The sequence below is a fragment of the Hemicordylus capensis genome, chromosome 2 (genome assembly GCF_027244095.1).
Source record: "Hemicordylus capensis ecotype Gifberg chromosome 2, rHemCap1.1.pri, whole genome shotgun sequence".
Classification (NCBI taxonomy): Eukaryota; Metazoa; Chordata; class Lepidosauria; order Squamata; family Cordylidae; genus Hemicordylus; species Hemicordylus capensis.
Window position 1 is genome coordinate 403237731 of NC_069658.1, and position 27445 is coordinate 403265175.

Consider the following 27445-nt stretch of genomic DNA (forward strand, 5'->3'; position numbering starts at 1 on the left):
GATGATGGGAGCAGTAGTTCAAAAACAGCTGGAGGGCCAAGGTTCCCCACCCCTGTTTTACAAGAAAGTGACATATCAACAAGAGAAGGGGAAAACAGACAAGCAACTGAGATACAGCATTGCCTGTATCTCAAGGGCAAGGGTGGGCAAACTTGTCCCACCGGATGTTGTTGAACTATAACTCCCATCATCCCCAGTCACAGTTTATTGCAGCTGGGGATAAAGGGAGTTGTAGTTCTTTGGAAGGCCATGTTTGCCCACCCCGGGACCAAAGGCTAGTGCAGAAACTATAGAGGAAGCAAAAGTCCTGGACATGGGGAGAGTTGACCAGATACCACATTTGTTGCTAGCTGAACTGCCTCGTAGCTGAAGCAGTAGCAGGGAACGATTAAACATTGAGGAAGGGGAAAGCCGATCGCTCCTGGCTGTCCTCGTTGTCCATAGTGCTCCCAATGCAAGATGTCCGTGGAGTTAGAGGAACACATTCTTTCTCAGAAGCGTCAGCCAGTGTCATGCTTGAGGGTGCAACCAGCTCCATCCCTGCAAACAGGGAAACTGTGCCATCTGGATCACCCCTCAAGAGCCTGTCCTCTTGGGGTTCAGAGTCTGGGGGTTTGCACTCTGCCACATGCTGACATAGGCCCGGCGGTGGCAGGAGACCTAGCTGGCCACAGGACGCAGATCCCAGCATCTGTCCTTCCAAGAGGCACAAATCACTTGCCAGGACTTCAGGCTCTTGGGAGGGCTGTGCTGCCAGGCTCATAGGTTTGAGGATCGCCTCTCCTGTCAAGGGTGTTGTATCTGTCAACAGGTCATCAGTGCGTTTGAATGTCACTTTTGTGGGGACACAATGGTTGGCAACTGGGGGCGAGTCCTTGGGTGTAGGGTGGCTTCTGCAGAGTGCTTCAAATTGTCGCAAGATCTGTTGGAAGTGGGGCAAGGGAAGAAAAGAGAAAGAGAATGTGCCAAGTATGAGGAGAATAGTGTGATATCTCTGGACACAGCGAAAGCTAACAGGCAAGGGAGCAATGCAGGATATTGTGAACACACCAACTCCACCCTTTGCCCTGAAACGACACATTTTCACTCTGCTCAGGGTCTGCCTATCTTGACTGAAACATCCTTTATTCTCCATACATATCTATCTTGTTCTTCCTTGGAAAGCTCAGAGTGACGTATGCGAGACCCCTAGGCCTGCCACCCAGCCACTCATATCCACAGTCCCATCATTTCAACAACGTTGCAGCGTCGGGTGCTCTCAGACAATTCACTTTGGACAGGAACTGCTTCCTCCATCGACTGTGCCATCTCAGGTGTTTTTTAAAAGTTGCTCTAGCATACACAAACTGATATCACTGCCAGTAACACTAGAATGCATAAACTGCAATACGAAAAGTGTATTCAGTTCAGCCAATCATGTTACATGATTTGCCAGAGAGGAAGAGAAAGTGCCCCACAGTGTTCCAAGCACAGATGGGTGGGAGGTGTTCAACTCCTGATCGGTTGAAACCAACACAGTGCAGTAAGCCAAAACAAAGCTGCACACAAAACTATAGACTGGGCCAGTTCAGACAACCAACAAACCACTTTTCCATCCTGCCCTTATCTCAGTGTGTGAGTGTGTGTGTGTGTGTGTGTGTGTGTGTAGTGGGGAATCCTGGCATGTTTAAATATCAGCTTCACAGTTTGTCTGGGGCTGGGAGCTTTGATTTAACTATGGTGTACAAACTATGCTCCCAGCTTCAGATAAGCTGCTGGCCTGTGGTTTAAACAAGCCATGTCAGAAACATCATGGTGTAATCAGGACGCTTGGCTTTAGAGGGGTGGGGGGGAAGGGAGGGGGACAGAGGGAAGGAACGATTAACAAACAAATACATGTTTGGAATGTTCAGGAGAGCACGCGCGCGCGAGAGAGAGAGAATTGTGGAGAGCAGCTGGGAGGCCAATGGTCGCTCAGGAGAAGAGGGAGAGATACAAGGAGAAGGGAGAATAAGAAGAGGAAGAGAGAGAAGGACAAGAGAAGACAGAAAGAAACAAGGAGAATACAGAACAGAGTGCAGCCAGCATCTGGGCCCCACCACAACGTTTCACTTTTTAAAAAGGAAGAGATTAGTCTTCATGACATCTTTCATGTGTCCCAAATCAAGTATTTTAATCTGACTGTAAAAAAAAACCACACTTGATTTTAATTTACATTTTTTCTGACAATTCCCCTATTTCCTCTTATTAATGGGTTGCATGTTTTCTCTGATTTAATAAAATATTTATGCTATTTTTAAAAAAGATATATCTATGTAAACCACTTTGGAAACCTTTGTTGAAAAGAGGTATATAAATATTCATTGTATTCATATTGTTTATATTTAGTTCATTGTAGAGGAACTAGGGGAAATTATCAATGGGCAGGGCCTCGAAAAATTATCTCTTCCCCCCCACAGGAAAAAAGCCCTTAATCAGGGAAAAATCCCCTAAGAAGGGCTACAATAGCTCTGTGCAGGAGCTGAAGAGGAAGAAGGGCTGGGGAGGCTTTGGGTCATGTTCACAACTCTGCAAACCATGGTTTGTGGGGTTGTCTGAACGGGCCTGCTACATGCTGGTCCACAAAATTCAACCCACTATAGGGAGCAAACGTATACTAGTGTCCCACCAAAGGCCTTCCAATTTGCTTACAGCAAATCCCTCAGCATGACCAAGTAACGGGCACTGATCTCCCCTGATGCTACACACACAGACGTGGAAACAACAGAAGCAGAAATTACCTTTGTTGCTTTGTTGGCTACAGATCCAGGGCTCTCTTGACTGAGTTCCTGCAAGTGTTGCTGGGTAATGGCAAATATCTGATCATGGGAAAGCAAGTCAGAACACATAAGGGAATAAATGGCACACATGGCCCTCTGTGGAAAGGGAGAGAAAAGCACAGGGTTAAGAAGCAAATATTGGACCCAGTTTGAATGCTGGGGGTGAGTTTATTAATTTGAGCCTTGCATCATTTTCACCAGAAATAATCCCTGGCTTCCCTTGTTACCAACATATGGCAAGAGAGAGAGTGCAATGAACCATCCCAATTGCTAGAATATGGCAAAGAGTTTCCTTGCAACTATATCTAGCTGCCAGATCTGGGTGGATGTAACCCAGCTTGCTTTCTCACATAAGCTGCTATGCTTGTTTTCCTGAGAGACTCAAGGGTTCCCTCACCATGCGGATGCACTCACTGGGGTCCTTCAGGGTTCGGTTGAGCATAGCCAAGACCACTTCACAGTTCAGCAGCCCACACCTGTGGAGGGGAGGACAATATTGAACCAAGCATTAGGGATGTGCAAAAAATTTCGGGCACAGAACGATCTGTGCCCGAAACGAACAATTTCGGGTGATTCGGGGCCGAACCGAATCACCCCCGATGCCCCCCGAATTTTTTTGGGCACGAGCCGAATCACCCGAATTTCGGGCACGAAAAATTCGGGTGATTCGGTTAATGGTTGGTTTTTGGCGATTTTTTAAAGTTTTAGTGACTTTGGGGCAGTTCGGGGGCATAGCATGGGATTTGGGCAAAAGGAGTGGGGTGGGGTGGTAGTGCCTAATGGGTGCAGGCTACCACCCCAATTTCAGGGGGATTGGGCAAAGGGCTGATTTTTGGTAAATTTCTGAAAATTTCATATCTTTGGGGCAGATTGGGGCATATTGGGGCAGAAAGTGGGGGCTGGGGCAGAATAGTGGGGTGGGGTGGTAGTGCCTCATGGGTGCAGGCTACCACCCCAATTTCAGGGGGTTTGGACAAAGGGGTGATTTTTTGAGAATTTTTGAAGTTTTGGTGACTTTGGGGCAGTTTGGGGGCAGAAAGTGGATCTGCCCCAAAATAGTGGGGTGGGGTGGTAGTGCCTCATGGGTGGAGGCTACCACACCAATTTCAGGGGGATTGGGCAGAGGGCTGATTTTTTGAGAATTTTTGAAGTTTGGGTGTCTTTGGGGCAGATTGGGGGCAGAAAGTGGATCTGCCCCAAAGGAGTGGGGTGGGCTGGTAGATAGTGCCTGATGGCTGGAGGCTACCACCCATCCCCAATTTAAGAGTGATTGGGCAGAGGGGTGAATTATGGTGAATTTATTTGTATGAGGTTTGTCTTCATAAGGTGAAGTGTGCTAAATTGATTACTTCCTCATATTATTCACAGTAAAGGAAAGTGTGAAAAAGTGAAAGTGGGGTCATGAGAGTTGTTTAATTGAAAAAAATCTCATTTGCTATGATAGAATGAGAATTCACACTTCAGAAGTTTTTTCTGAGGTGTGAATTCTCATTCTATCATAGCAAATGAGATTTTTTTCAATTAAACAACTCTCATGACCCCACTTTCACTTTTTCACACTTTCCTTTACTGTGAATAATATGAGGAAGTAATCAATTTAGCACACTTCACCTTATGAAGACAAACCTCATACAAATAAATTCACCATAATTCACCCCTCTGCCCAATCACTCTTAAATTGGGGATGGATGGTAGCCTCCAGCCATCAGGCACTATCTACCAGCCCACCCCACTCCTTTGGGGCAGATCCACTTTCTGCCCCCAATCTGCCCCAAAGACACCCAAACTTCAAAAATTCTCAAAAAATCAGCCCTCTGCCCAATCCCCCTGAAATTGGTGTGGTAGCCTCCACCCATGAGGCACTACCACCCCACCCCACTATTTTGGGGCAGATCCACTTTCTGCCCCCAAACTGCCCCAAAGTCACCAAAACTTCAAAAATTCTCAAAAAATCACCCCTTTGTCCAAACCCCCTGAAATTGGGGTGGTAGCCTGCACCCATGAGGCACTACCACCCCACCCCACTATTCTGCCCCAGCCCCCACTTTCTGCCCCAATATGCCCCAATCTGCCCCAAAGACATGAAATTTTCAGAAATTTACCAAAAATCAGCCCTTTGCCCAATCCCCCTGAAATTGGGGTGGTAGCCTGCACCCATTAGGCACTACCACCCCACCCCACTCCTTTTGCCCAAATCCCATGCTATGCCCCCGAACTGCCCCAAAGTCACTAAAACTTTAAAAATTCACAAAAAATCAGGACTTTGCCCAATCCCCCTGAAATTGGGGTGGTAGACTCTACCCATTGGGCACTACCACCCCACCCCAAAATTTTGCCCCTGGGCCCCTTTTTACCCCCCCGAATCGATTCGGATTCGGATTAAATCCAAATCCGAACCGAATCAAGGGTGATTCGGGTGACCCAGATTCGGGCACAAAACAGAACGGGGGTGATTCGGCTCGGGTCCGAGCCGAATCACCCGAAAATCCGAATTGCACACCCCTACCAAGCATCCAGACAAAAGGGAGGGGGAGCAGGGAACAATTTTGTAAGGCAGGGGAGAAGACCAAGCCAGTATTTCCTGGTCCTTTCTTGATCCCCCAATGGCAACAGGGAGTGCCTCTTAACTTTATTATACAACCTACAGACGGCTCTTCAGAAATTAGGAATACTTTTCAAAATTGAAATTGAACTCACTGACTTTAAGAATGAGACAGGGAGACAAGGGCTAGCCACACCATTATTTTATTTATTTACTTACATTTCATATCCTGCTCTTCCTCCAAAGAGCCCAGAGTGGTGTACTACAGACTTAAGTTTCTACTCATAACAACCCTATGAAGTACGTTAGGCTGAGAGAGAAGTGACTGGCCCAGAGTCACCCAGCTAGTATCATGGCTGAATGAAGATTTGAACTCGGGTCTCCCCGGTCCTAGTCCAGCACTCTAACCACTACACCACACTGGCTCATATTAGGCATTAGGTAGAGTGAAGTCGCAAAATTTAGGATGCCATGACACAGTGGCACGCAGTTATTAATTTATTATATTGAGGATGGGTACCATTTGGATTTACTGCCTTGGGTGCCCAGCCATCCTTGGGTGCCCAGCCAGTTTTGAGGGCAAGCACCCAACAGAGCCTTTTAGAAAAAGGTGACACCTTCAGTCATGCAGAATAGATGGGAGTGGGGGCATGTCGCCGCCGGGGACAAAGACAAAAGGAGTGTTCTTACTCTTTGATGAAGTGCTGGGTCTCCTCACGTGTCAGGAAGACCTTGGAGCCCTGGGTGAGGGTGGTGACGAGGCTCACTTCTTGCAGGCAGTCCCCAAGGTTTTCGGCTTCCATCCTACACAGTGAAAAGAAATGAGTCTGTTCTGTAAGTCTGTTCTCCCTCCCACCACAGGCTATCCAATATGGATGCTCTGTGCAGTGTAAGCACAGACACTGCCAAACACACCATAACAGGAACTTTAATGCAGGTGGAGAGTGGTACATACATCCTGATACATTTAAGACTGCGCCTATGTTTAGTGACCTTGCTGTGCAAATACAAACCTTGGTACAGAGTACAGAATTTAACATCCTTCCAGGACCCAGCTGAAAGAGACTTGAAAGTATATGGGTACAGACTGGGGAAGACACAATGGTGTGTGTGTGTGTGTGTGTGTGTGTGTGTGTGTGTGTGTGAGAGAGAGAGAGAGAGAGAGACAGACAGACAGACAGACAGACAGACAGAGACAGAGAGAGACAGACAGACAGACAGACATAGACATACTGAATAGCATCTGCAGCAGTGATGTGGAAGGTTTCAATGTGTGCATAACTCCTTGTTTCTACTAATGCCTAGCAAATTCAGAATTATGCCAAAGTCAGAAGATCCAAATTGGTTGATCTGAATAATATAAATGTTCCCCCTCCCCAAGGAGGGTATATACAGCCCTTGCTCATGACAGAGTGCCACAGATAAGCACCCTGCTCAATTCGGAGGCTGCAGTCCTATGTACATTTACTTGGGATTAAGCCCCAGTGAATTCAGTGGGGCTTACTTCTCAATTAACATGCACAGGATCAAGCTATGAGTGCAACATCTGCCTCAAAGGTGAAGTAATATTACTTATAACACTTTTAAACAAACAAACAAAAAAGGAAATCTCACAGTAGTTTATATAGCAAAAGAAATGGAAAAATGGTTCTCTTATTTTAAAAGGGCTCATAATCACCATCATCATAATTTTTAAAATCCCCAAACACAAAGTCAGGCACAATGCTTTGAAGAGAAGGAGGGAAACCTAGAGATTATATAGTAATGCAGCAGGGCAGGGACTCTATTATAGGGCTCATAATGCAAAATTAAATAAGACATCCTAATGGTTTGAAGTTATACCCTGCTAACTGAGCAAAGAGGAACCTTTTAAAAGTGGTGATTCTCTTTATTTAGCAGGGAGAGAGCAACTGGCCCTATCCATCCCCAACACAGCATCCCTTCAGTGACTGTTGCTGGTATCTATCTTATGTTTCTTTTTAAAATTGTGAGCCCTTTGGGGAGAGGAAGCCATTTATATATGTATTATATATTATATGTAAAACGCTTTGGGAACTTTTGTTGAAAAGAAGTACAGTATATAAATATTAGTTGTATTCATATTTGTCATATCCTTTACCTCAGTCCATCCCCAACCACTTGTATTCCCCACCTCTCTCACCTTTCAGCAACACTCCCTGACTCCAGGGCACCTAAGTTGTTGTCACTGCCTGATTTGCTGTAGGAATCAGATGTTCTGCTCAGTTCACTGTTCTCCTGCAATGAATCCTGGGAGCTTTGCCCACTGTCCAACTCCTCCCAGCCTCCTCCTGCTTGCCCTGGTTGATGGTTCACTGTGGGAGAATTCCAGAAGAGTAACCATGTGAGAGAACAGAAACTCATCACACTTGCCACCCCTACCCTATTCCAGAATCAACATCTACAATCCAAGACCATATGATATTCCCCATCCTCACTGGTAGACCTGGAGCAAGGATACATGAATGATCAGAAACCCTAATAAACCACATAAATTATTCTCCAAACCAGAAATAAGATTCGGTATGGCCTATTAACATAAACAGTTAAAATACAGCCATTAGATCAGCTACATCCCAGATGTGGCTGCTTTTGTTCTTTCCATAAAGCAGCCAACAATGCTGCATAAATTATGACAATCTTTCTATCAACTCTGTTCACAAGATGTGCTGTACCTCGCATCTCATGGGCTACAACAGAAGATGGCTTTGTAGGCAAGATGGAGCTTTTGCCAGAAGGTGCCATCACGGGCTCATAGGCATCATCCTTTAGCTCCCTGTGATGGGGGCTGGCAAGTTCCTGACCAGGGAGCACAGCATTGGCAACCACCTCAGCTGCCTTCTGAATGGTGGCCAGCAGAACTTTGCCTGTGGATGCTGCAAGAGTGACAAAAGAAAGGCCATTTATCTAGTCCAGAGTATGGTAGACCGTCAGGGCCAAGTGTCATGTGATATTTAAGGTATTATTAGCTCTGACAGACTTTAGTAAATAGCAGTAGGATCAGGGGTCTCTGCAGGTTGGAACCATCGTGGGGCAGAGGTGTAGCGGGGCTTCGTGGTCCTGATTTGCCTGCTATTTACCTTGAGGGAAACCTTCCCATTAACACGAATGATCCACAGGGGGCCCCTGATCCAGTTGCTATTGACTAAAAATTTAATCTCATCATCAGGGTTAATAACACTTTCACATGCAATTTGACCCTCCAGCTACGGACATTGAAAACATCCAAGGCACAGGAAACAACCTTCTGTTGGACATCAAAACACAGCTATTCATTCAGGGAAGAAAGGGGCTGCACCACAAGGAGGTGAGCACAGAGTCCAAGACCATTGAAAGAGCTTCCTCACTATAGAGGTGCCGATTACATCAGGCTTGGATGCCCCACAAACCTGAATCCATTTGGTTGCCAGCTTCCAAAGCAGGCCAGCTATGATGCCTTCAGATGGCACCACTGGATCTCTTTTCTCATCCTCTCTGTTCAATAGGGAAAGGGAAAGGATGGAGTTCACTCTCATCAGCACCCTGACTTCAAGATTGCAATTACCTTCCCCTATACAGCTTGGTTTATTTTACTACTCAGATTCTCAAAGTGGCTTGCCATCATCTGAAGCTGCTAAGGGAAGTGCCGGCTGGCGGTGAATAGCATCAGAGCAGAGGCTAAACACTAGATAAAGAGCAAACCCCAAGGGGCAAGGCTGAGGCAGCAAAGATTGATATATAGGGACAATGATGCCCTTGCCTTGGGAAGTGGGGGGCGAGGGAGGAGATGCCATAGGAATACAAGACATCCTACTCAGACTTCTGAACCCAATACTTACTGGAGCTGCTTCTTTCAAAGCCAAAGCCCTGAAGTGAGCCATGGGGGCTAGGCCTGGAGCCCATTCCTAGGAGAAGAGGCATAAAGGGAGCATACATGAATAGTGGGATCAGTGTGGTGCTGCAAGGGACAGCCCGCTCTCTTAGGCAGGCTTTTCTTTCTTTATCATTGTTGCTCTTTACTCACTGCCATGTATAGTACCATGAGGATTAAAGGGGAAAATCAGTACGAATTCTCTCTTGAACTGCAGGTTGTTTGTAACACTTCTCCTTCGCTCCATTCCAGTGCACAATATACAAGGTGGAAGGTCCTTACTGAGCATCATACCTCAAAGGGCTTTTCTACACATTGGACATCAGAGACCTGATTCTTTATTAGGCCATGAGGAATAGGCTTCCTTGTGAAAGTTATATTCCAAACCTCCAAAAGCAGCTTCAGCTTTAAAACTTGTTATTCCTTTCATAGAGTGTAAAGATCATTGAGACTAAAACTTGACATGATGTAGCACAATGCAGCTTGGCTCATGATGAAACCTTACTTTCTCCCCAAAATCTCTTTAAAAAAACCAAACCCATTTGTCTTCCAGGTTACTTCTGATCATAGAACCCCACCAAGGGTGTGGTGGGGGAATCTTTAATAAATAAATAGAGGTGGCGGAGAGGGGAGGGTTCAACCCCTCCCCTTATCTAGATTGCATTTTAAATCTCCACCTCCCACTGTAGAGATCAAAGAAAAGTTTATCCTAACTTATGGCAAGGCAAGGCCACAATCTCCCTCACTGAATTTCTCCTCTCCAGAGAGAGCTCACTAATCAGGATTTCTCACTTGACAGCTGGATTTGATAGCCAACAAAAGACTTACCCAATGGGCATTTTTTCAAGGGGGCTGCAGAAGGCAGGCTAGGGAAAGGGAGTTCATCCAATCATGGTTGAGCCAGGTGGGCCAAGGGATCCCTGCTGAACCAACAGGCGCCAAGGTTCTCACATACAAGTGACTAATATCACACCTTCTGGGTTGGGTTGCCCCCTTGGGAGTCCATTTCCCTTGCCAAAGTGCCTCCTCTTTGCTGACTTCAAAGAACAGAAGGCTTAAGGTATCAGTAGTCTCCAGGAGATAGAAATCATGCTAAATTATCTTTCTTCCTAGTGGCTGACATGAAAGGAGCATAAGTGACACTCTGCAGGGATTCCTGCTGGCTACTAAGAAACTGAGCCTTACGAAAAATGGGCTGGCTCTTCAATACAACGTCTTTGGGCCCAACCAGTGGTTGTAACCTTTTGCAAGCAGGACCATGTCTCTGTCTCTCTCATACACACAGTCTCCCTGCTTTCTAGAGATTCAATGGCAACCCAATTTCGAGCTACATACAGTCTGCAGCTCTCCTGTCTAGTTTAGCTGTAACTAAGCTAGCAGTCTTTGTACAGGACCATGATTGTTTGTATCCGATATGCCACCTAGTGGGGAAATGTTTACAGTGTAGGAGATCGCCCTTGAAACTGAACTGCATTCTCTACAGTGCTAAGAGACCATTTAAAGGTGTTTTAAATTCACACTTTAAAAAAACACCCAGATATTAAATTCTTCTACATTAAAAAAATCATATCAAATTTAGCGCAGGAATCAACTGCAAAACAAACAATTCTCACATTATAGCTGACACCCCTTTTGCTGTCACATTAACACCCATACTGGAACATGAAGTATCCTTTTGTTTCACACAGACACATCACCCACGCCAAAATAAGCAACCTGTCAAAACAGTGAGAGGGGTCACAAGTCAGTGGGGTAAAACATCTCTATTGCATGAAGGTGGTCCTGGGTTCTATCTGCAGCATCTCCAGTTAAAAAGATAGCAGAGCTAGGAAAACCCTCCCCTGGTCTGAGACCTTGGAGAGCTGCTACCATCAGGAGTAGGCAGTATGGAGTGAACCAATAATCGAGCCTGATCTAAGGCAGCTTCCTATGTTCAGAAGCAATGGCTTTCTAGTATCTGCAGGAAGCTCCTGTCTAGTAATTTAACTGGGGGACTTAAACCCTAGCATTTTATAGCAGAACACTCAAGAATCTGAACCAGCAGGCCATGTGTACTGCCTGAGCAGTCACATGTAGGCAACAGAAGTAACCCTACCTGGAAATAAAGTGGCCATAAGCCATACTGTCTGATTTAATGGGCAGCAGCCAGAGGCTCTCCCAGTGTTGGAGGAGGCCAGAGGAACTATTGCCACTGTAGAAACCAAGACTTACACATGTGGACAAATTTGTTGGTACCCTTACAGCTCATTGAAAAAGAGTTGTATGGCTCCTGAAAAGCGATTAAATGAAAAGCAATTGTCCCATGTATACCTGCCTGCCTTTGCTATGTCATCAAGTAAAGCAAAGCAAGTGTGAAAAGAGAGAAAGTCTTGCTTATTCTACAAAGATATTCTAAAGTGGCCTGGACACATTTGTTGGTACCCCTAGAAAAGATCATACACATGTGGACAAATGTCTTGGTACCCCGTCACGAAAAAAGAAGAACCCACAATTGTCTCTGAAATAACTTGAAACTGACAAAAGAAATTGGCACCCATCATTGTTTATTCCGCATTTAACAAAAAGCAGACTTTGCTTTAGAGTTCTTATGCAACAGAAAATTTCAAATAATAACACAAATGAAAATGGCATGGACAAAAATGATGGGACCCTTAACCTAATAATTTGTTGCACAACCTTTAGAGGCAATCACTGCAAACAAGCGATTCCTGTAGCTCTCCATGAGATGTCTGCACCTGTCAACTGGTAGTTTGGCCCACTCTTCCAAGCTATTTCAGAGACAATTGTGGGTTCTTATTTTTTCGTGGAGGAGTACCAACATATTTGTCCACGTGTGAACATCTCAGCTAAAGAGTGAGGGGCAGGGGAGAAAAATCTTTCATTGTCCCTCACCCACACCAAGAGCTCGGGGCAGGAAAAAACATAACCCTAAATCAAGTAATAAATTAAGCCATTCATAGGAGACTCACAGATTCTCCCAAGAAGAGGGAGTGAAATCTGTGGAACGTTTGCTCATTCCAAACATCTGTATAGAAACTGCCCCAAGGGACTGTAGCTGTTGTGATACATCCCAGAGACAATAGCCCATATTACATTCCATCTCTGCCCCACTCAGTGTGTGTAGGATCCAGTGTGTGTAGCAATAGTTGTTCTCAATAAGCTTTGTTGCAGCAGCTCTTGCTGCCACTTGACCTTTAATAATCTGACATTAAACTACTGTTGCAAGATATTGCATACAGTAGTTAACTGCTTTCCCCTTGGAATGAAAGAGATGGTCTTCTTGGGCAAGAATAGTTGGATACAGTGCCTGTTTCAAGAGCAGCATTCTCTATGTTCCCTTACTCAGAGCAAGGTAATATGGGATTATTTCTCTCTTTAGCATGGGGGTAAAACAGAGAGGAATAGTAGCAGTGCAATCCCCACGGAAAATGCCATGCAAAAGAGAAGCGCTCTGTTGAATATGAAAATTACTGCTGTTTTGAAAAAGTGCAAATGCCTCCAAGATTTCCAGGCACAAAGGGGCTCCAGAGTGGATCTCTGTTATCCTAGGCAATAGTGGCTTACCTGATGAAGGCAGCTCTTTAGGTGTCTGAGCAGCAGTCTGGGGCAACAAGGCATCTGAAAACAAAGCACTTGCCAGGTCCTACAAGACAACAACGTAAACTGCAGTGTAGTGAACAGGCCAGGCAGAAAAGCTCTTCCACACAGCAGGCTTTCAGAATCCATCTAGATCTCTTGGGACTGGGACTTGTCACTTACCTGTGCAGTCACCCGCACCTTCTGATACAAGCTGTTGCCATGGAGAGGATCCGGAGGTCCTGCAAACACTACAAAGCAGGACATGAGAGAAAATGAAACAGATTAAGGAACTTGCCTCTGGATCACTGTTCCCTCGAACAGGGATTCCCAGATGTTGTTGACTACAACTCCCAGCATCCCCTGCTGCAATGGCCTTTGACTAGGGATTCTGGGAGTTGTAGTCAACAACATCTGGGAATCCCTGTCAAAGGGAACACTGCTTTGGATGCCCAATACACGAGGGGGTAAGGTTTCTTTGGGGCCTGCTCCTTACACACACCTCCCCCTCCCCCCCCAAGACTAGCAACCACACCAACAGAAGCAACCTTTCCCAGCAAAAGAAGACAGCCTCTGCAGCACTGGATTTCTTGGTTTAACAGCATGACCACCTGATTACCTCCAACCTACCTGCGGCTTCCTGAATGAAAGAAGAATTCCTCTTAAGCTGCAGAAGGAAGTGCGAGGACCCATGGTTGCACATGTACAGCAGGATTTTGAGCACCTAAGAATGCAGTAGGAATAATTCATAAAAAATGAAAGCACTGGAAAACCACTACAATGGGAGTCTGAACTTCAACATTATGGGTGCCTGCTCTAAGGCACAACCCTAACTTTTGGCAGGCTTCCTTTGACCCACAATTTACCTTCAGTTTGACATGGCATGAGTTGTTCTGAAGGCGATTGAGGAGGTACTCAAGAAGACAGTGACTACTTCCAGCTGACTCATGAGAGATTTCTGCAAGTTCATCACGTTAAAGAAGCAGCAGACTGATGGATTGATGCCCAAGCACCCAGTGGCAGCTGGTTCCTGGGACGGGGGGGTAGGGGTGAGGAGTGCTAGGCAGGGCAGGTGATGGGTGGAGTCACAGGTAGTGAGAGGTGGAGCCAATTGTGGGACGTGCAGGAGACAAAGCCAATTGTGGAAAGTTGCAGAAGTGGAGTCAGGACTAGGCAGGTGCCTTAGCAATAACTGGCAAAGTGCAGATTTGTAGCTAATGAATGGGATCAAAATACAAAGCACACAAATCTCAATTGCTCATCAGCAGAGAAATATTGAAAAAATCAGTTACTTTATAGTGCTTAAAAGGACTACAATAGTGTGTAGATTTGTGTCTAACACGGCAGGCTCAAACACACACACACGAAAAGAACTGTACAAGCCACAAGTAAAGCACAGACCAGCTACAAAAAGCTGCTTCTGTGGAGAGTAAATGCTTTCTGAAGTCACTAGGACAACTCTGTCTGCCTGATTATTTTTAAAATGAACTACTACAAATACATAACAACAAGAAATAACTCTGAGCGGTACAGTGGTTAGTGTGCTGGACTAGACGCGGGAAATCCAAGTTCCATTCCCTATTCAGCCATGAAACTCACTGGGTGACTCTGGGACAGTCACTTATCTGTCAACATAACCTTTCTCATAGGGGTGTTAGGAGGATAAATGTAACCATATGCACCACTCTGGGCTTCTTGGAGGAAGCACAGACTATACATGTAAAAGTAAATAAATCTATATAAGCCACAAGTAAAGCAGAGACCAGCTACAAAAGTGGAGGACAAATGCATTCTGAAGTTACAAGATTTTCCCATGGTGCTTGCTGAAGCTATGAACAATCCTGTAACTTAAGAAGACACCATAGGAAGCAAAGATTCATGGAGACACCCTTTTACCTACTCTATACCTGCTGAACTCTCTGCCAGCCTGAGAGTATGCGCACTGCAAGATATTCCCCTCAGGGGATGGAGCTGCTCTGGGAAGAGCAGAAGGTTTCAAGTTCCCTCTATAGCTTCTCCGAGAAAGGGCTGAGAGAGATTCCTGCCTGCAACCTTGGAGAAAGTGCTGCCAGTCTGTGAAGAAAATATTGAGCTAGATAGACCAGTGGTCTGACTCAGAATATGGCAGCTTCCTATGTAACTTTGGGTGCCCACCATTTAGCCTGGGTGTCCATCCTAGCAAGCAACAATTAAAAACAAACAAACAAAAAACCAGAAATCACTTCCTTAATCCTTGCCAAATGAACCATAACCCCTAGTAGACATATCAATGTTACCAATACTGTCCACAATCCAGAGAAAACCCTGGTTAGCTCTCTGCATAAATGGATTTTTAAAATTATTTTCCTTCCAACAGAATCCATTCCTTCTCTACATTCATCATACCCACATGGAAAGCCACTTCTGCAATTATTTGAAAAGTAGTTTGGAAAAACCCATGCATATACCCTAAAACCCATGCATATGCCCTAAAAAAAACTTTTTGGCTTCTTAAGCGAGTTTCTAATCTAATTAGTCCAGTCTTACAATTTGCTGTTCCTTCCGATGTTTTATGGCATGTTATTTTGGGAATGGGCCATAATGCTTTGCATACAGATCAGATCAGAGAGCAAGGGAGAGAAAGGAGAGGTTGCATTCCTCTCCTCCAAACAAACACAAAAAAGGTCAGACTTACAGTCAGACAGCTCTCTAACCAAATGGTGATTAGATTATTCGGAGTAGTGTTTTATAGCTGCTTCCTTCATACACACAAGAAAATCTTAAGTATATTTAACTAAAGGTTTAGTTAAGAAGATTTTTAACTAAAGGTCAAAATTCAAAGGTTAAAAGTTAAAGATTTTAACTAAAGTTAAATAGGGATGCACACAGAACCAGTTCGGAGGCGCTTTATGGGCCTCCGAACTGGTTCAAACAGCGGGTGGTTCTGCTGGTTCAAAGGTGGGGTTGTGCATCTTTAAGGGCGGGGGAGGGTGCACTTATCCCTCCCTCTGCTTTCCCCCCACCAGTGTTCCATTTTTTAAAAGTTCACCGGGGCAGCAGCATACCTCCCTGCTGCCCCATTGCTCCCTTTACTGGAAGTAACCAGAAGTATCCGGCATGCCTGTGCAGGTGTGCACAGGTTGGTCAAATACTTCTGGTTACTGGTAAGGGGGCAACAGGGTAGCAGAGAGGTACGCTGCTGCCCTGATGGACTTTTCAAAAATGGAGCACCGGTGGGAGGAAAGCGGCGGGTGGGGTAAGTGCACCCTCCCCCACTCTTAAAGGGAGACCCCCGCCACCTTCGAAGCAGCGGAACCACCGGTTCCATGCATATCCCTAAAGCATAGAGGGAGGCAGACAGAGGAGGTAAATGCCTGACAAATATTTTCAGGTGAACGCTACCCACTCTGCCCTAAGGTAAGAGCCACCACTGCAAACACCCAAAGATTATGTCAGTCCTGGCATCATTGTCATGTTTCTACCGCTGCTTATGTAATCCTGTGGTTCAGCTTGTACCCCTCCTTTCAGCAGAAATAGAATACAAGATTTTACTTTCGTTTTCAGTATACAATAATACAGTTTATAAAAACTATCCTCGAATATGTACATACAAATCTGCAAGAATTACTTGCTAGAAATATATTTCAGGTTTAATTTATGGGGAAAGTATTGAGAAGCAATGGGAAATGGTAGGAGGAATTTGTAAAAATATGGCTGGGGGGAAATGCGGGGGTCTAAGTAAAAGCTCTGTCCTAAGAATCTAGATACCTTAGTAATGTCTGTATCGGACCAATCAGCTATCACTGATGTCACCTGACAGATAGGGAGCATTGGACAAAAGGTACTAATGCAATATAAGCAGGGATAATTACTTTTGAATCAGATCCTGGATCATCAGATTTATCTGCTTCTGCTCAAATCACTGGCATTTGCTCTTCATAAAGTGAGTGTCACAACACCAAAAGAACCCTCTAGTTGGACCAAACATCTAGCACCAAACTCTTCCAGAGGCCAAAGGATACTGGCAATCTCTTCAAACAGGTAGCCTGGGCATGGGACTTCATCATCAGAAGTGCCTTTGATTACAGTTGGGAGCTGAAGGGGGGGAAACACAAAGAAAAGTCACCTAGTCCAAGAATGGCACTTTCGGAAAAAGCAATGACTGCCCTTTCTATTCCCGCACATCACTCGTGATCCATGACACATGCAACAGCTTTCTTCGGTCACAAACCCACAGCTCCAGCCAGCATAGTTCAGATTGGAGTCTGCATTTCCTCTTCCCCAAAATAGGTAAGGGAGCATGACCTGTCCCCAAATATGTTAACAGACAAATGATCTTTGACCACCATTCCTCTCCCCCTTCTCATTTTCAGGTAGAAAGAAATGACAGGCAATTCCATTGCAGGGTCGTTATCAGTGGCAAATAGATCTGATCCAGTCGCACTTGAATTCTCTGTCTATTAACTACTGATGCAGCTCAGAACTAGTTACCTCTAAGGAAGCTGGTAAAACCTGCCTTTGCAATTAACTAGTATATCAGCCTATGTCGTGGTGAGCACAAGAATTACTGTGCAGAACTTTGCTTTCCATCACTACTGAGATTATGGTCTTTTCCCAAGATACAGGTTGGATCGATCAGCACATGGTTTATTATCAAGGCAAGGATCCACACAGAGCCCAGTTTGCCACAGCACCTGAACTGAGGAATTTATACTGAGGATCCTCAAGAATTTCCAGCTATCAACTTCAAGCTACTAAGCACTAACCTGTTAGCATGGTGGCCTAAACTATGTAGCACTGCAATGAGTCACAACCACAGTGATGGATACCAGATAGATTTGAGTGTGTTCCTTCTCTACAATGATGGGGATCAAGTTACTGTGCACTTCCCACTCCCAAAGTTACATCATCTGGTGCAGCGATGGCCAATTAGAGAATTTCTCAGTATAATCAACTTCGTTATCTAGGCAAAGACCGCACAATGGAAAAATGTTTCTTCTTGTTACATTATAACATAGGTCACATGGATTTCTGGGCTCTGCTTCAATGCAGGATACCTTTTGTAAAACTTTCATTCAGTTCCAACTCAATTTGCCAACTAATTATGGGCCTTCAGCCCAATTTATACAAGCAGTTAAATATAGCGGTAAAATCTTTCACAGATTGTACTACCTCTAGTTGTATATCAGTTGTCCGAATGCTTGCCCTCCCACCCACAACTCTTTCATATAGAAAACTAGTTTCAAGCATGCTATTTATCTATGCATGTGAAGTTTTTTTAATGGAACGGCATGCACACATGTAGACTCCACGGCTTCACTCCGTATTTATACATTCCAAAAAGTGTTACGATTTGTTTCAGCTACATGTACAAACAGGGAGCTTAAGTTGCAAGAATCTAAGGGTGTCAGGAGCGCAAGGTTAAGCTGCCAAATGAACCAAAGGACTGTAAGCGTATCATCTAATCCTGTGAAAACACGAGGCCTTAAGCATCGTCATGACAACACCCTCTCCCCCTGGTATCCTGGGCTCCCCATTCCCCACCGATCCTACTCAGTCTCGCGCTATCCCAGCTATACCCGACTCAAGAAGCTCAGCCGATCCCGCAAAGGTACTACCGCCATGATGATCTCGGAGCCCAACCAAGAGCTTCATTGTCCCGCCTTCCAGAATACCAACTGCTCCAATCGAACAGTGGGTCTGTGCAAGCAGAGCCAATGAATTCTTCAGGGAGCAGGAAGCAGATGTCATACTAAGAGGGCGAGAGGGCGGCATGGAAGAATAACAAATCACCTTCCCGTTTCCTATCCAATCGGCAGCTTCTATCATATGCGCGAAGCCAATCAGAACAAGAGTGTAATACGGTCTCAGGAAGCGGGGATCTCCTCCAAGGAGGAACGGAACGCAGACCTATCAAGGAACGCTTAGCTTGCTGGGCCAATGAGAGCTGCTCCTGGGAGGGCGCTTGCCCGATCATGGCCGCCTCCAGCCGCTAGGACTTCGAGGTTGTGTGTGTTTCCGGCCATGCCCAGCCGGGGAGTCTGGGGGCGTGCTCGGCAGCGATTGCAGCGCTTCCCTGAGTTGCTGGCGAGTTGCGGGGATCAGGTACGGGCCAGGGGGCGGATGAAAGGGGCAGGTCATGACATGCCCTCATGGCAACGTGATTCCCATCTCCTACTCCTAGGGATAATAATGCGTATCGCATTAATAACATTTATATACGTAACGCTCTTCGAGTGATGCACATATAATGTTGTAGTAAGCCTCACAACAGTCCTGCTAGGTAGGTCAGTATTGTTAATCCCCACATTGTAGAGTGGGGCTGGAGGATGGCAGCTTGTGCAAGGTCACGTACAGCCTGATCCCACCTGCCTGTCTATGAAGAAGTGAGTCCCCCTGGGTTCAAGGTGCCTTCCTCCCAGTCCCAGGTAAGAGTGCCTACGATTGCAGCCCTCAGTTTCGCGGCTCACACCTCTCTCTGTTAGTCTCTACAGCCAGCATTTCTCAGATAATATGAGGCCCTCCTTTCAAAACATACTTCCTGGCATCCCTTACCTATTTATTGATATGGAGGATGATCGCAGTGTACATGGTGCCCCTTTGGGAATTAACAGAGGCTAGAGATCTATAAGCAGAGTTAAACCTCCTTCAGCCTGTGAAATCATGGAGATTGACTACTCATACCCATAGCAAAGCAGTACCATATGATACTTCTGCTGTTTCTACATTTGATTGGAACTAATTCCTGCAGGCCTCAATTTACGGCAAGTGTATTGCTACCAAGACAACAGGACATGGGGACCTGAAAAAGGATGTGTGTGCCAAGGAATTTGAGATACTGATGAACTGTTTCACAAAGGCTGTAAGTCATTTGCATCTTCTTCTTTTTTAATTTTAGGGAGAGGCCAGGTTTTTCTCTTGGTGGTTCTGTCAGACATAGAATAGATGTGGCATATATACATACATATTAAAGGTATATGTGCCACCTTTTTTGCACCTGGAGCTCCAGAGGTTTAATTAGAAAACAAGGTACATAAGCTCCAAGCATAGCATCAAAAGTTTCCTTAGGCTACAGTACTCACCACAAAGGAGCATGCTACATTGACACCCCATTTCAGCTTAAAAACGAAAAGGCCTCGGATTGATCTGAAAACCCACATCAGTGGGCTATAGTTGATAAGTTTGATAGCTACTATTTTTCAGCTCCTACTGCCAAGTCAGGCCACCAGATAGAATATTAGGCCAGATATAGTTCTGGTATGTTCCAATAAGTGTCTTATAACTGGTAAGCTTGCTTCTATATTTAGGGCAAAAGTACCACTTTGCAGCATGTAAAGACCTTTTCAATGCATAAAAGATATTAAAATAACTTACAGATTTTTCCACAAAACATGTAAGCGAAAATAAAACCAAGCAGATATTTTGGACTGGTGTAATACACTATCCTCAGTGCTCCATTTAGCATGCCAGCTGAAGGCACTTCAACAGAAGCTGAAAACTGAAAGTAGCAAACAGATAACAGAACACTTGAGGGAGGAGAACGCAGACCTTTTGCAGAGAAGACATAGGCTTATCTCACTACCCATGGACTCACCATCCACAGTTTCATGTAACTGTGGTTGGGTAATGGACACTCTACCTTGGCATATGCGGGGGGAAACCAGCTAAAAAGGGGTTAATTCCACATGAGTGGCCTTCCTGCTTCTCCAATATAGAATGCTGCACATTCCACACATCCAACTTTATACATTACCCCCATCACCTTACATCAACCCTCATCCTCTTGACAGACTGAACAATCCCTCCTTTCAGATCTATTATCATACAATCGGGATTTAACTAAATATTGTTTTAAAGTTTTAGGTCTTGTACAAACATTAGCCTTAACTCTATGTCTACTCAAAAGTTTTCTGTACTTGCCATGCAAATCTGTTACATAACATATTTTTAAAGCCAGCCATCCTTTCTCAAACTTTACATCCCTACTCCTACATAGTGGATGTTTATCACCATTAACTTGAATCAACTCTTCAGCTTTTTCCCTAGAGGTCACAATGTATTCACTAGAGATGACACACCTATAGCCCTTTGTATTACATTCTTAACTGTCTGCTCCTTTATAGTTCTGGGATGTGTTGAATTACTATTCATTTATCTCCATGTTTATGGGCTTCCTATATCACCTAGTTTCCATGTAGCCCCCACAAATTCAGATTTCAGCATCTAAAAAATAACCATCCCTGTTCATTAGGTTGTTCCCTTGTTAATCTTATACTCCCTACAGGAAGACCACTAACAAAAAGATATAAAGCTGATATGCAGAATAATAAAAGTTGAACAAAAGTGTTGGTGATACATATTAAAGAAGAACACAATGGGAAAGTGACCAAAACAAAAGAGTATAAATATTGGCTGTTTAAGGGAATGTAATAAGATGTAACAAAGAAAACCACAGGGCTCTGTGGGTGCCAGGAATCAAAATCAACTTGGTGGCCCACTTTACCTTTAAGATCAAGGAAACAATGTTCATAGAACAACTGAAACCTAATCTTAATGTTAAGGATGAGATTAAAGAAGCCGTGAGAGACATTGGTCCCTGAGTTAGTATCTTCTCTGCAAAAGGCCTGCTCTCTCCTCCCTCATGTGTTATCTATTCTCTGTTTTCAGCTTCCGTATTTAAGTGCCTTCAGCTGGCATGTTAAATGGAGCACTGAGGATGGTATATTACACAAATGTTTGCTTGGCTTTGTTTTAGCTGACATGTTTTGTGGAAAAATCTGTAAGTTATTTTAATACCTTTTATGCATTGAAGAGGTCATTTGAAGTTTGTCATTGAAGGAGTGCAAAGCATATTTCATCGCTGGTATATCATCTTATTTGAAGCATTTTATATAGTGTGCGCACTACCCTGTAATATTTCCAATTCAGCAGAAATAAAACATTAATGTATATGTGACTGTTCTGGGGACTTGTAGCAAACACCAGAGTACATTATCACATACTTGGTATAACATCCACTAGTAAATGGGGGTGGGGGCGCGGAGGGAGACCACACATTGCTAGAAAAAGCAGTCTGCCCCATTCATATCACTGTGTGTTCCAAATTCACTAACAGTTGTCTGTGGCAAACATGCTTGCTGTCACGAGCTTATACATGTTATGCTTATAAGGGGGTTTAGGCAAAGGAGCTGTTAAGAAGCAGTTTGTGGTGTTTTAAGCAGAAACTGAATAATGGAGAGGAAATTAAAATAGTCCTGCCAGCTATAGCAGATTGGAGTTACACAGCAGCTACCTGTTACAGGAGGAAATAGTGGGTATACTGCTCTCTGTGAGATCACATGGTTTTTGGTGCAGCATATATAACTCTAAATAGAACAATTTGTTATGGGTTGGCTAATAAATAAAATTGATCATTATTAATAATTATTATTAATAATAATGATCAATTTTATTAATACTATTTATTAATATTCAAGTACTAATATTTATTAATAATTATTATTATTGATAGATTAGATGCTGATATCTGTAGTCAGTGATGTGAATTCTAATAGTAGTGACTCATTAGAACTGATCCTCTTTTATAGGCAAAGAGGACTGTAAAGTGAACCCTTGAAGTGGACAGCACTGACTGCAAACCTGGATTTATTGTTTTCATCACAGAAGTACTACGTGCTTGATTCATCCATCCTAGTACATCATGAGAGAGAGCCAAGAAACAAACAGCTGATAAGACATAGTTATGGCTTTTCAAAAAGTGTATGTAAACAGGCACTGTCGGGAACTAACTTTTCTAAAATAAGATTCAGTTGATATCAGTCTTGACTAAAGTATGAAGTAAACAGATCTGAGAATATAGTTTACAGGGGGTCCACCAGAGACCAGAGTATTAGGTCAAGGAGTAGAAGTACAAGGCTGGAAGGTACTTGAAGACCATAGACTCCAGTTTTGTACTGAGGGGAGATTCCCCATTATATTTAATCTGATTATAAAAGTGTTGAATGAAAAGGAGGAGGATTAAGATGCATTGTATCAGAGGTATTGGCTGGCAAAGTATGGGTTAGGTAAACAAGCATTCATCTTCCTGCTTCCTTGGTGTAAATATCCATGGCATCATTACTCCCTTCCCACTTACAGGAACAAAATGCAATGTGGGGCACCAAGTCCTGCTTAAGCTAGTATGACTTTAATTCTAGTTAAAGATTTGGGGCAGAGAAAAGGAAAGCCCAGGGTGTTAGGACTCCCTAATAGTACTGGTTAATTTATGAAAGCACATTAATTTAGTTGTGGCATGTTTTTTTTTAAACACACACACGCCATTCTGAACCCTGCCGTGTTGAGGAATCCATAACTTTGAACCTCTGATTTCCCTTCTGAACATGGAGTTCCTAATTGAAGTTTTGAAGAAGAAGAAAATCTAATCAGTGAAACTGCCTAAGGAGAAAGAAGCTTTATAGGCCAAGGTTACAGAACAGCTTGGGAATCTGCCCAATGGAACTGCAAAGACTGATGCAGTGCTAGAGCTCCTGCTGACCTAAGAAAACCAGTGCTTCATCATCTTAGTCATAAGGCCACAAAGTTGCCAAGATTTTTAGGGGAGTTGTAGAAAATTGCTCAAAATTGGAGTCAAGAATCAGCTAGAGAAGTGTTTTGAGTGAAATTTATCTCTTAGAATGCTGGATCTTTGACCTATTCATATGGATGGATTGTCAGGAAAAATATTAAAAGTGTCATTATGTAGTATGTCTGCAAATATCTTTTACAAGTGTGGCTTTAAAAACACACACACACACAAATTGTGCCTCTCTACTGTATGTTAAATGTCAGCTGTGGATCTGGCTGGGAACAAGTAAGTTTTCCCATGGGCGCTTAGTAAGATCATAGATTAACAGAGAATGAAACTCTGATCCCTCAGATTTATGTTCAACTGTCATCTGTTGGTTATGAAAGGCATCTGAGACAAAAACAGAACATAGAAGCTAGAAGTCAAGCTAGAAAAGAGACAGCCTCTTCAAGATGCATGCAGTGTGTAGATCTCCTGCTCAGTAACCATTATGTTCTGTGTTGTTTGAACAGACACTCTTTCCCGGGTGGGGGGGGGGGAAGCAGCTCTGAGGAAAGAATGCTTGAACTTACTTTATTGGTTTGTGCAGTCTGGCCATATCTCCAGCTATTTGTCACTGTAAAACATTGGAAATTGGAAATTGTGCTATGGCATCACAGGAGGAATTCCAGCTGAAGTCCATTGTCTCATTTCCCTCCAGCTCCTTCCCCATAATTGCCTGGAGATGGCTGGTTTAAAATCCAGTTGTTCTAGGGAGGAATGTCAGAAGCATCTTTGGTCCTTGGGTCACAGAGCAGGTGCAGCGCATGGTGACATTGCTCTTGGTCTGACAGGACATTCAGCGGACACCCCCCAATGTCCTTTGGATTAAAGCAACTTTTCTGGTATTTACAAAAATACGCACACTACATAAAGAGATCACATTTACATATCACCCACTTAAAAACAAAGCTGAAGTGATAATCCCAGTGGTGGGTTAATTGTGCTTTGAGCAGCATCACTCAAATGAGACTCCTGAAAATTAAGGCTATAAATGACAATCATGTTTACAACAAGGCAAACGGCCCTCAAAAGTAGGCGTGGAACCAGCCACATTTCTCTGTCTCCTGTAATGGAGATACACAGAACACATTTCACAGACAGGACATGGCAAAGATGGAACCCCAGCTCAACATCATTTGTCAAGATAAGCAATGCAGGAGCATCTAAGGCTATTGCCTTAGAGGCAATGTCATCACTGGCATTTCTGCCTCCTGAACCCATGACTGTTCTAGGAAATAGACTGATATGAGATAAGAGGCTAGTTTACAGACTCAAGCATTTTCCTTGTTTATAACAAAATGCTTTCTTAGTGCCAAGTTCCATCAGCAATGAAGCCTGGAGGCTCACAGTTAAATTAAATGGGCAGATACTTTTAGGGCTGTTGGGTACATTCAAGAGTCAAAAACTCCTCTGTTTTGCCATATTGTTTGTTAAACAGCAAACGTCACAATCCCCACCATGAGACCTGAAACAAACCAGCTCTGTTGAAGTGAAGGAGCTATGAGTCTAGGATCAGCACTACTAGATTTCATGGGCACAACTGAAGAACTAGGGGTGGGGCTGGAAGCTTTAAACAACACTGCATGCACTTACCAAATGGAGGAAAGAGGTAGATGCAAGCTGGCCCACTTTGATAATGCCTCCTTGATATCCCTTCATTTCACTTTCTAAAAATGCTTCCTCTTGCAGCAAGTGACTTGCAGAGTTTTCATGCACAGTATGAAGAAGTCTGATAATGCACTTGGGATGTGGGTGTTTTAAACACACAAATCTTAGCCCTGATAGCCAAGAGAAACAAAGAAAGGATGGGTGACTTGCTTATTATTGCTAATAAAGTGGACTCCTGGCTGAAGAAACATCAAAACAGTGGCTTAAGAGTCTACTTAAGGCTGCTCCAATATGAACTAGTTCTGATTTCCTAAGAATTTATTCCTGGACCCATGAGACTGATGAAATATCTTCCCAGTTGAGACACTTACACAGAACATTCACTTTCTTGATACTATTTCCAGAGGCAAGCAAACCTGGTCCCCAAAGAGTAGACAGAGGAATCCAAGATTAATTTAAGGGATGAAAACACACAAACAGAGAGGGACAACTTCCAACAAGATCAAATGACCAGCATGAAAATTAGCTCTCGTTCCAAACACAGAAATTAAAGCAGATGGTTAAAGGCAAGAATCAAATGCAAATGTGTCTTTGGAAAGGTGGCAAGCACAGCACACTCTTCAAAACCCAGAGGGTGGATGAACCTGGTTTTTGCAGGATAGCCACTAGCATAATGAAAAGAGACAAGCTGTTGCAGTACTGAAGAAGTATGAAAGGGGCTGGCAGCAGTGGAACTCCCCCTTCCCTCTGGAGCATACGCAGGTCAACATCTACCCAGTTGTCAGAGCTCAGTTCAGATAGATCCTGCTGAGCTGATGCAGACCATCACCAGTCACAACACCCTAAAATGGCTGACAGCCTCCTACATCTGGTCTCAACAGTGCAAAAGTTTGCGCTCTCACACTTCTTCCTCTGCCACTGGAATCTGTTTGATCTGTCGACTGTGAAGTGCTTGATGAGCACCTTCTGCTGCCTGATGTAATCTTGTCTCCAGTGCACTGCGGAGATCATTGACTTTCACGTCTGGGAGGGGGTTAAGTCCAATTATCACACCCTCTGTCTCCTCTCTTTCTTCCTCCTCCAGATCTCGCCTCCTGCGGCGCAGGTCCACGTCAGCTTGCAGCTTGAGGTCTCTGTTAGGTTTGGCATTTTCATAGTCCCTGGGGGCAATCACCACCTTTCCTGGATCTAAGAAAGTGTCACTCTTTGAATCACGCAACTTTCCTGGCTCCTTGGGCTCTCTCTCAGAATCCATCCCTGGCTCATTGGCATGATTTATCTGGGGACTATGCACTCCAGGTGCCACCCTCTCTTTACTATTGGTCCCTTGTACTCTATTAACTTGGTCCAAAGGTAAGGGCTGTTTCCCTCCAGCTTTGTCAGCTTTCACAGCTCCTTGGACCTCCTGGTTCTGTTGCATGTTTTCAGCAACCTTTGGTTGATGTGCAGAATCTGCTTGCTGTACTTGATCATGGTGCTCCTCTTTCTCCACTTCCTGGGCAAGGGGCTCTCTCTCAGAGTCTTTCTGAGGAATCCTCTCAGCTACTCCATGGACTTTGGCTGCCACCAGCATCTCTCTTTGGCCTGCTGCCCTTTCCACAATCTCATCTATTTTCTGAGCATTCTTGATCTTTTCTTGGGCACCCTGAACTCCTTTCAACCCCTCAATCTTTGGTTCCTTATCCTGGTGGTGTTCATCAGCCCTTACTAGCTGCAAATGACTTCTGACTGGTTCTGCTAACTTCTCAGCTGTGTTTTTCTCAACTTGGTGCTGTGCATTTTTCTTATCATCATTTAGATAAGCAGACGGGTTTTTAAGTGGACTTCCGGTTAATTTGCTCTGTATATGCTTCAGTCCTTCTTCTGGACCTACACCCTGCTGCCTTCCTTGTCCTCCAGAGTCCAAGGGTTGGTTGTCAAGCCCATGCACAGGATGATCTCGTCGGGCTTTAGGCATATTATTTGCAGCATCTTCAAGTTTACTTTCAGTGCCTTCCTCTTTTTCCTTGCTCTTGGAGATAGGCAGGCTAGGTTCCTGATGTATATCTGAAGCAAAAGAAAAGAAAGAGAAAGAGCGCTCTTAGTTATTGCATACTTTAACAAAGGGGAGATCTTGCTACAGAGGAACTTGCACAAAAGTGCCTCTAAGTGGGTCACACCATTCTCCCTTTTTCACTGGCCACCTCCTGCTCCACTCATGTCTGACTCACAGTTATTACAAAGAAGGGACAGCAGCCGTCTCTATACAGTCCAGCATAGGATTGCTCCATCAAACACTGCACAGAACCTTGGTTGAAGCAAAGCTCATCAGCCCCGATGGTTCAAGTGAGTTTCAGGACTTGGGTTTCTGAAGCAAGTAGGTTAGGATACGCTGAAATTGGTGGGTTTTGACATCATGCCCAATCTTGGCATAGCCTAACCTAGAAAGGAATACACATTCATGTGGGGATAGGAGGGAGAAGCATGCT

General features: G+C 44.3%; 2 protein-coding genes and 1 long non-coding RNA gene across 16 annotated transcripts in view; 1 reads left to right on the plus strand and 2 right to left on the minus strand.

The window, feature by feature from the left end:
- On the minus strand, positions 1-24026 carry TEPSIN (TEPSIN adaptor related protein complex 4 accessory protein). Of its 7 annotated transcripts, none has more exons than XM_053294330.1 (13): positions 18557-18696; positions 16786-16858; positions 13651-13742; positions 13415-13508; positions 12968-13035; positions 12773-12851; positions 9177-9242; positions 8034-8234; positions 7502-7673; positions 6031-6144; positions 3196-3274; positions 2760-2894; positions 1-922 (listed from the first exon to the last, which is right to left on the minus strand). In XM_053294330.1, exons 1-13 carry the CDS (start codon positions 18590-18592, stop codon positions 389-391), a joined length of 1743 nt encoding a protein of 580 aa, XP_053150305.1. In that variant the 5' UTR covers positions 18593-18696; the 3' UTR covers positions 1-388. The 7 variants fall into 7 exon arrangements, with proteins under 7 accessions (XP_053150305.1, XP_053150304.1, XP_053150306.1 ...); XM_053294329.1 differs by lacking the exon at positions 18557-18696 and adding an exon at positions 18343-18533; XM_053294331.1 differs by lacking the exon at positions 18557-18696 and adding an exon at positions 18382-18532.
- LOC128344357 (uncharacterized) lies at positions 21353-23506 on the plus strand. The gene is made up of 2 exons (XR_008315812.1): positions 21353-21542; positions 22351-23506. It is a non-coding gene; the product is annotated as an uncharacterized LOC128344357 (long non-coding RNA).
- SLC38A10 (solute carrier family 38 member 10) overlaps positions 23885-27445 on the minus strand; it is a 111104-nt gene continuing 107543 nt past the window's right edge. For 7 of the 8 annotated variants that reach the window (XM_053294321.1, XM_053294325.1, XM_053294322.1 and 4 more), the window contains one exon: positions 23885-27023. In XM_053294321.1, the coding sequence (XP_053150296.1) occupies positions 25876-27023 (1148 nt within the window). In that variant the 3' untranslated portion in view covers positions 23885-25875. The remainder of the gene's footprint in view (positions 27024-27445) is intronic. The other variant, XR_008315811.1, reaches the window with a different exon arrangement.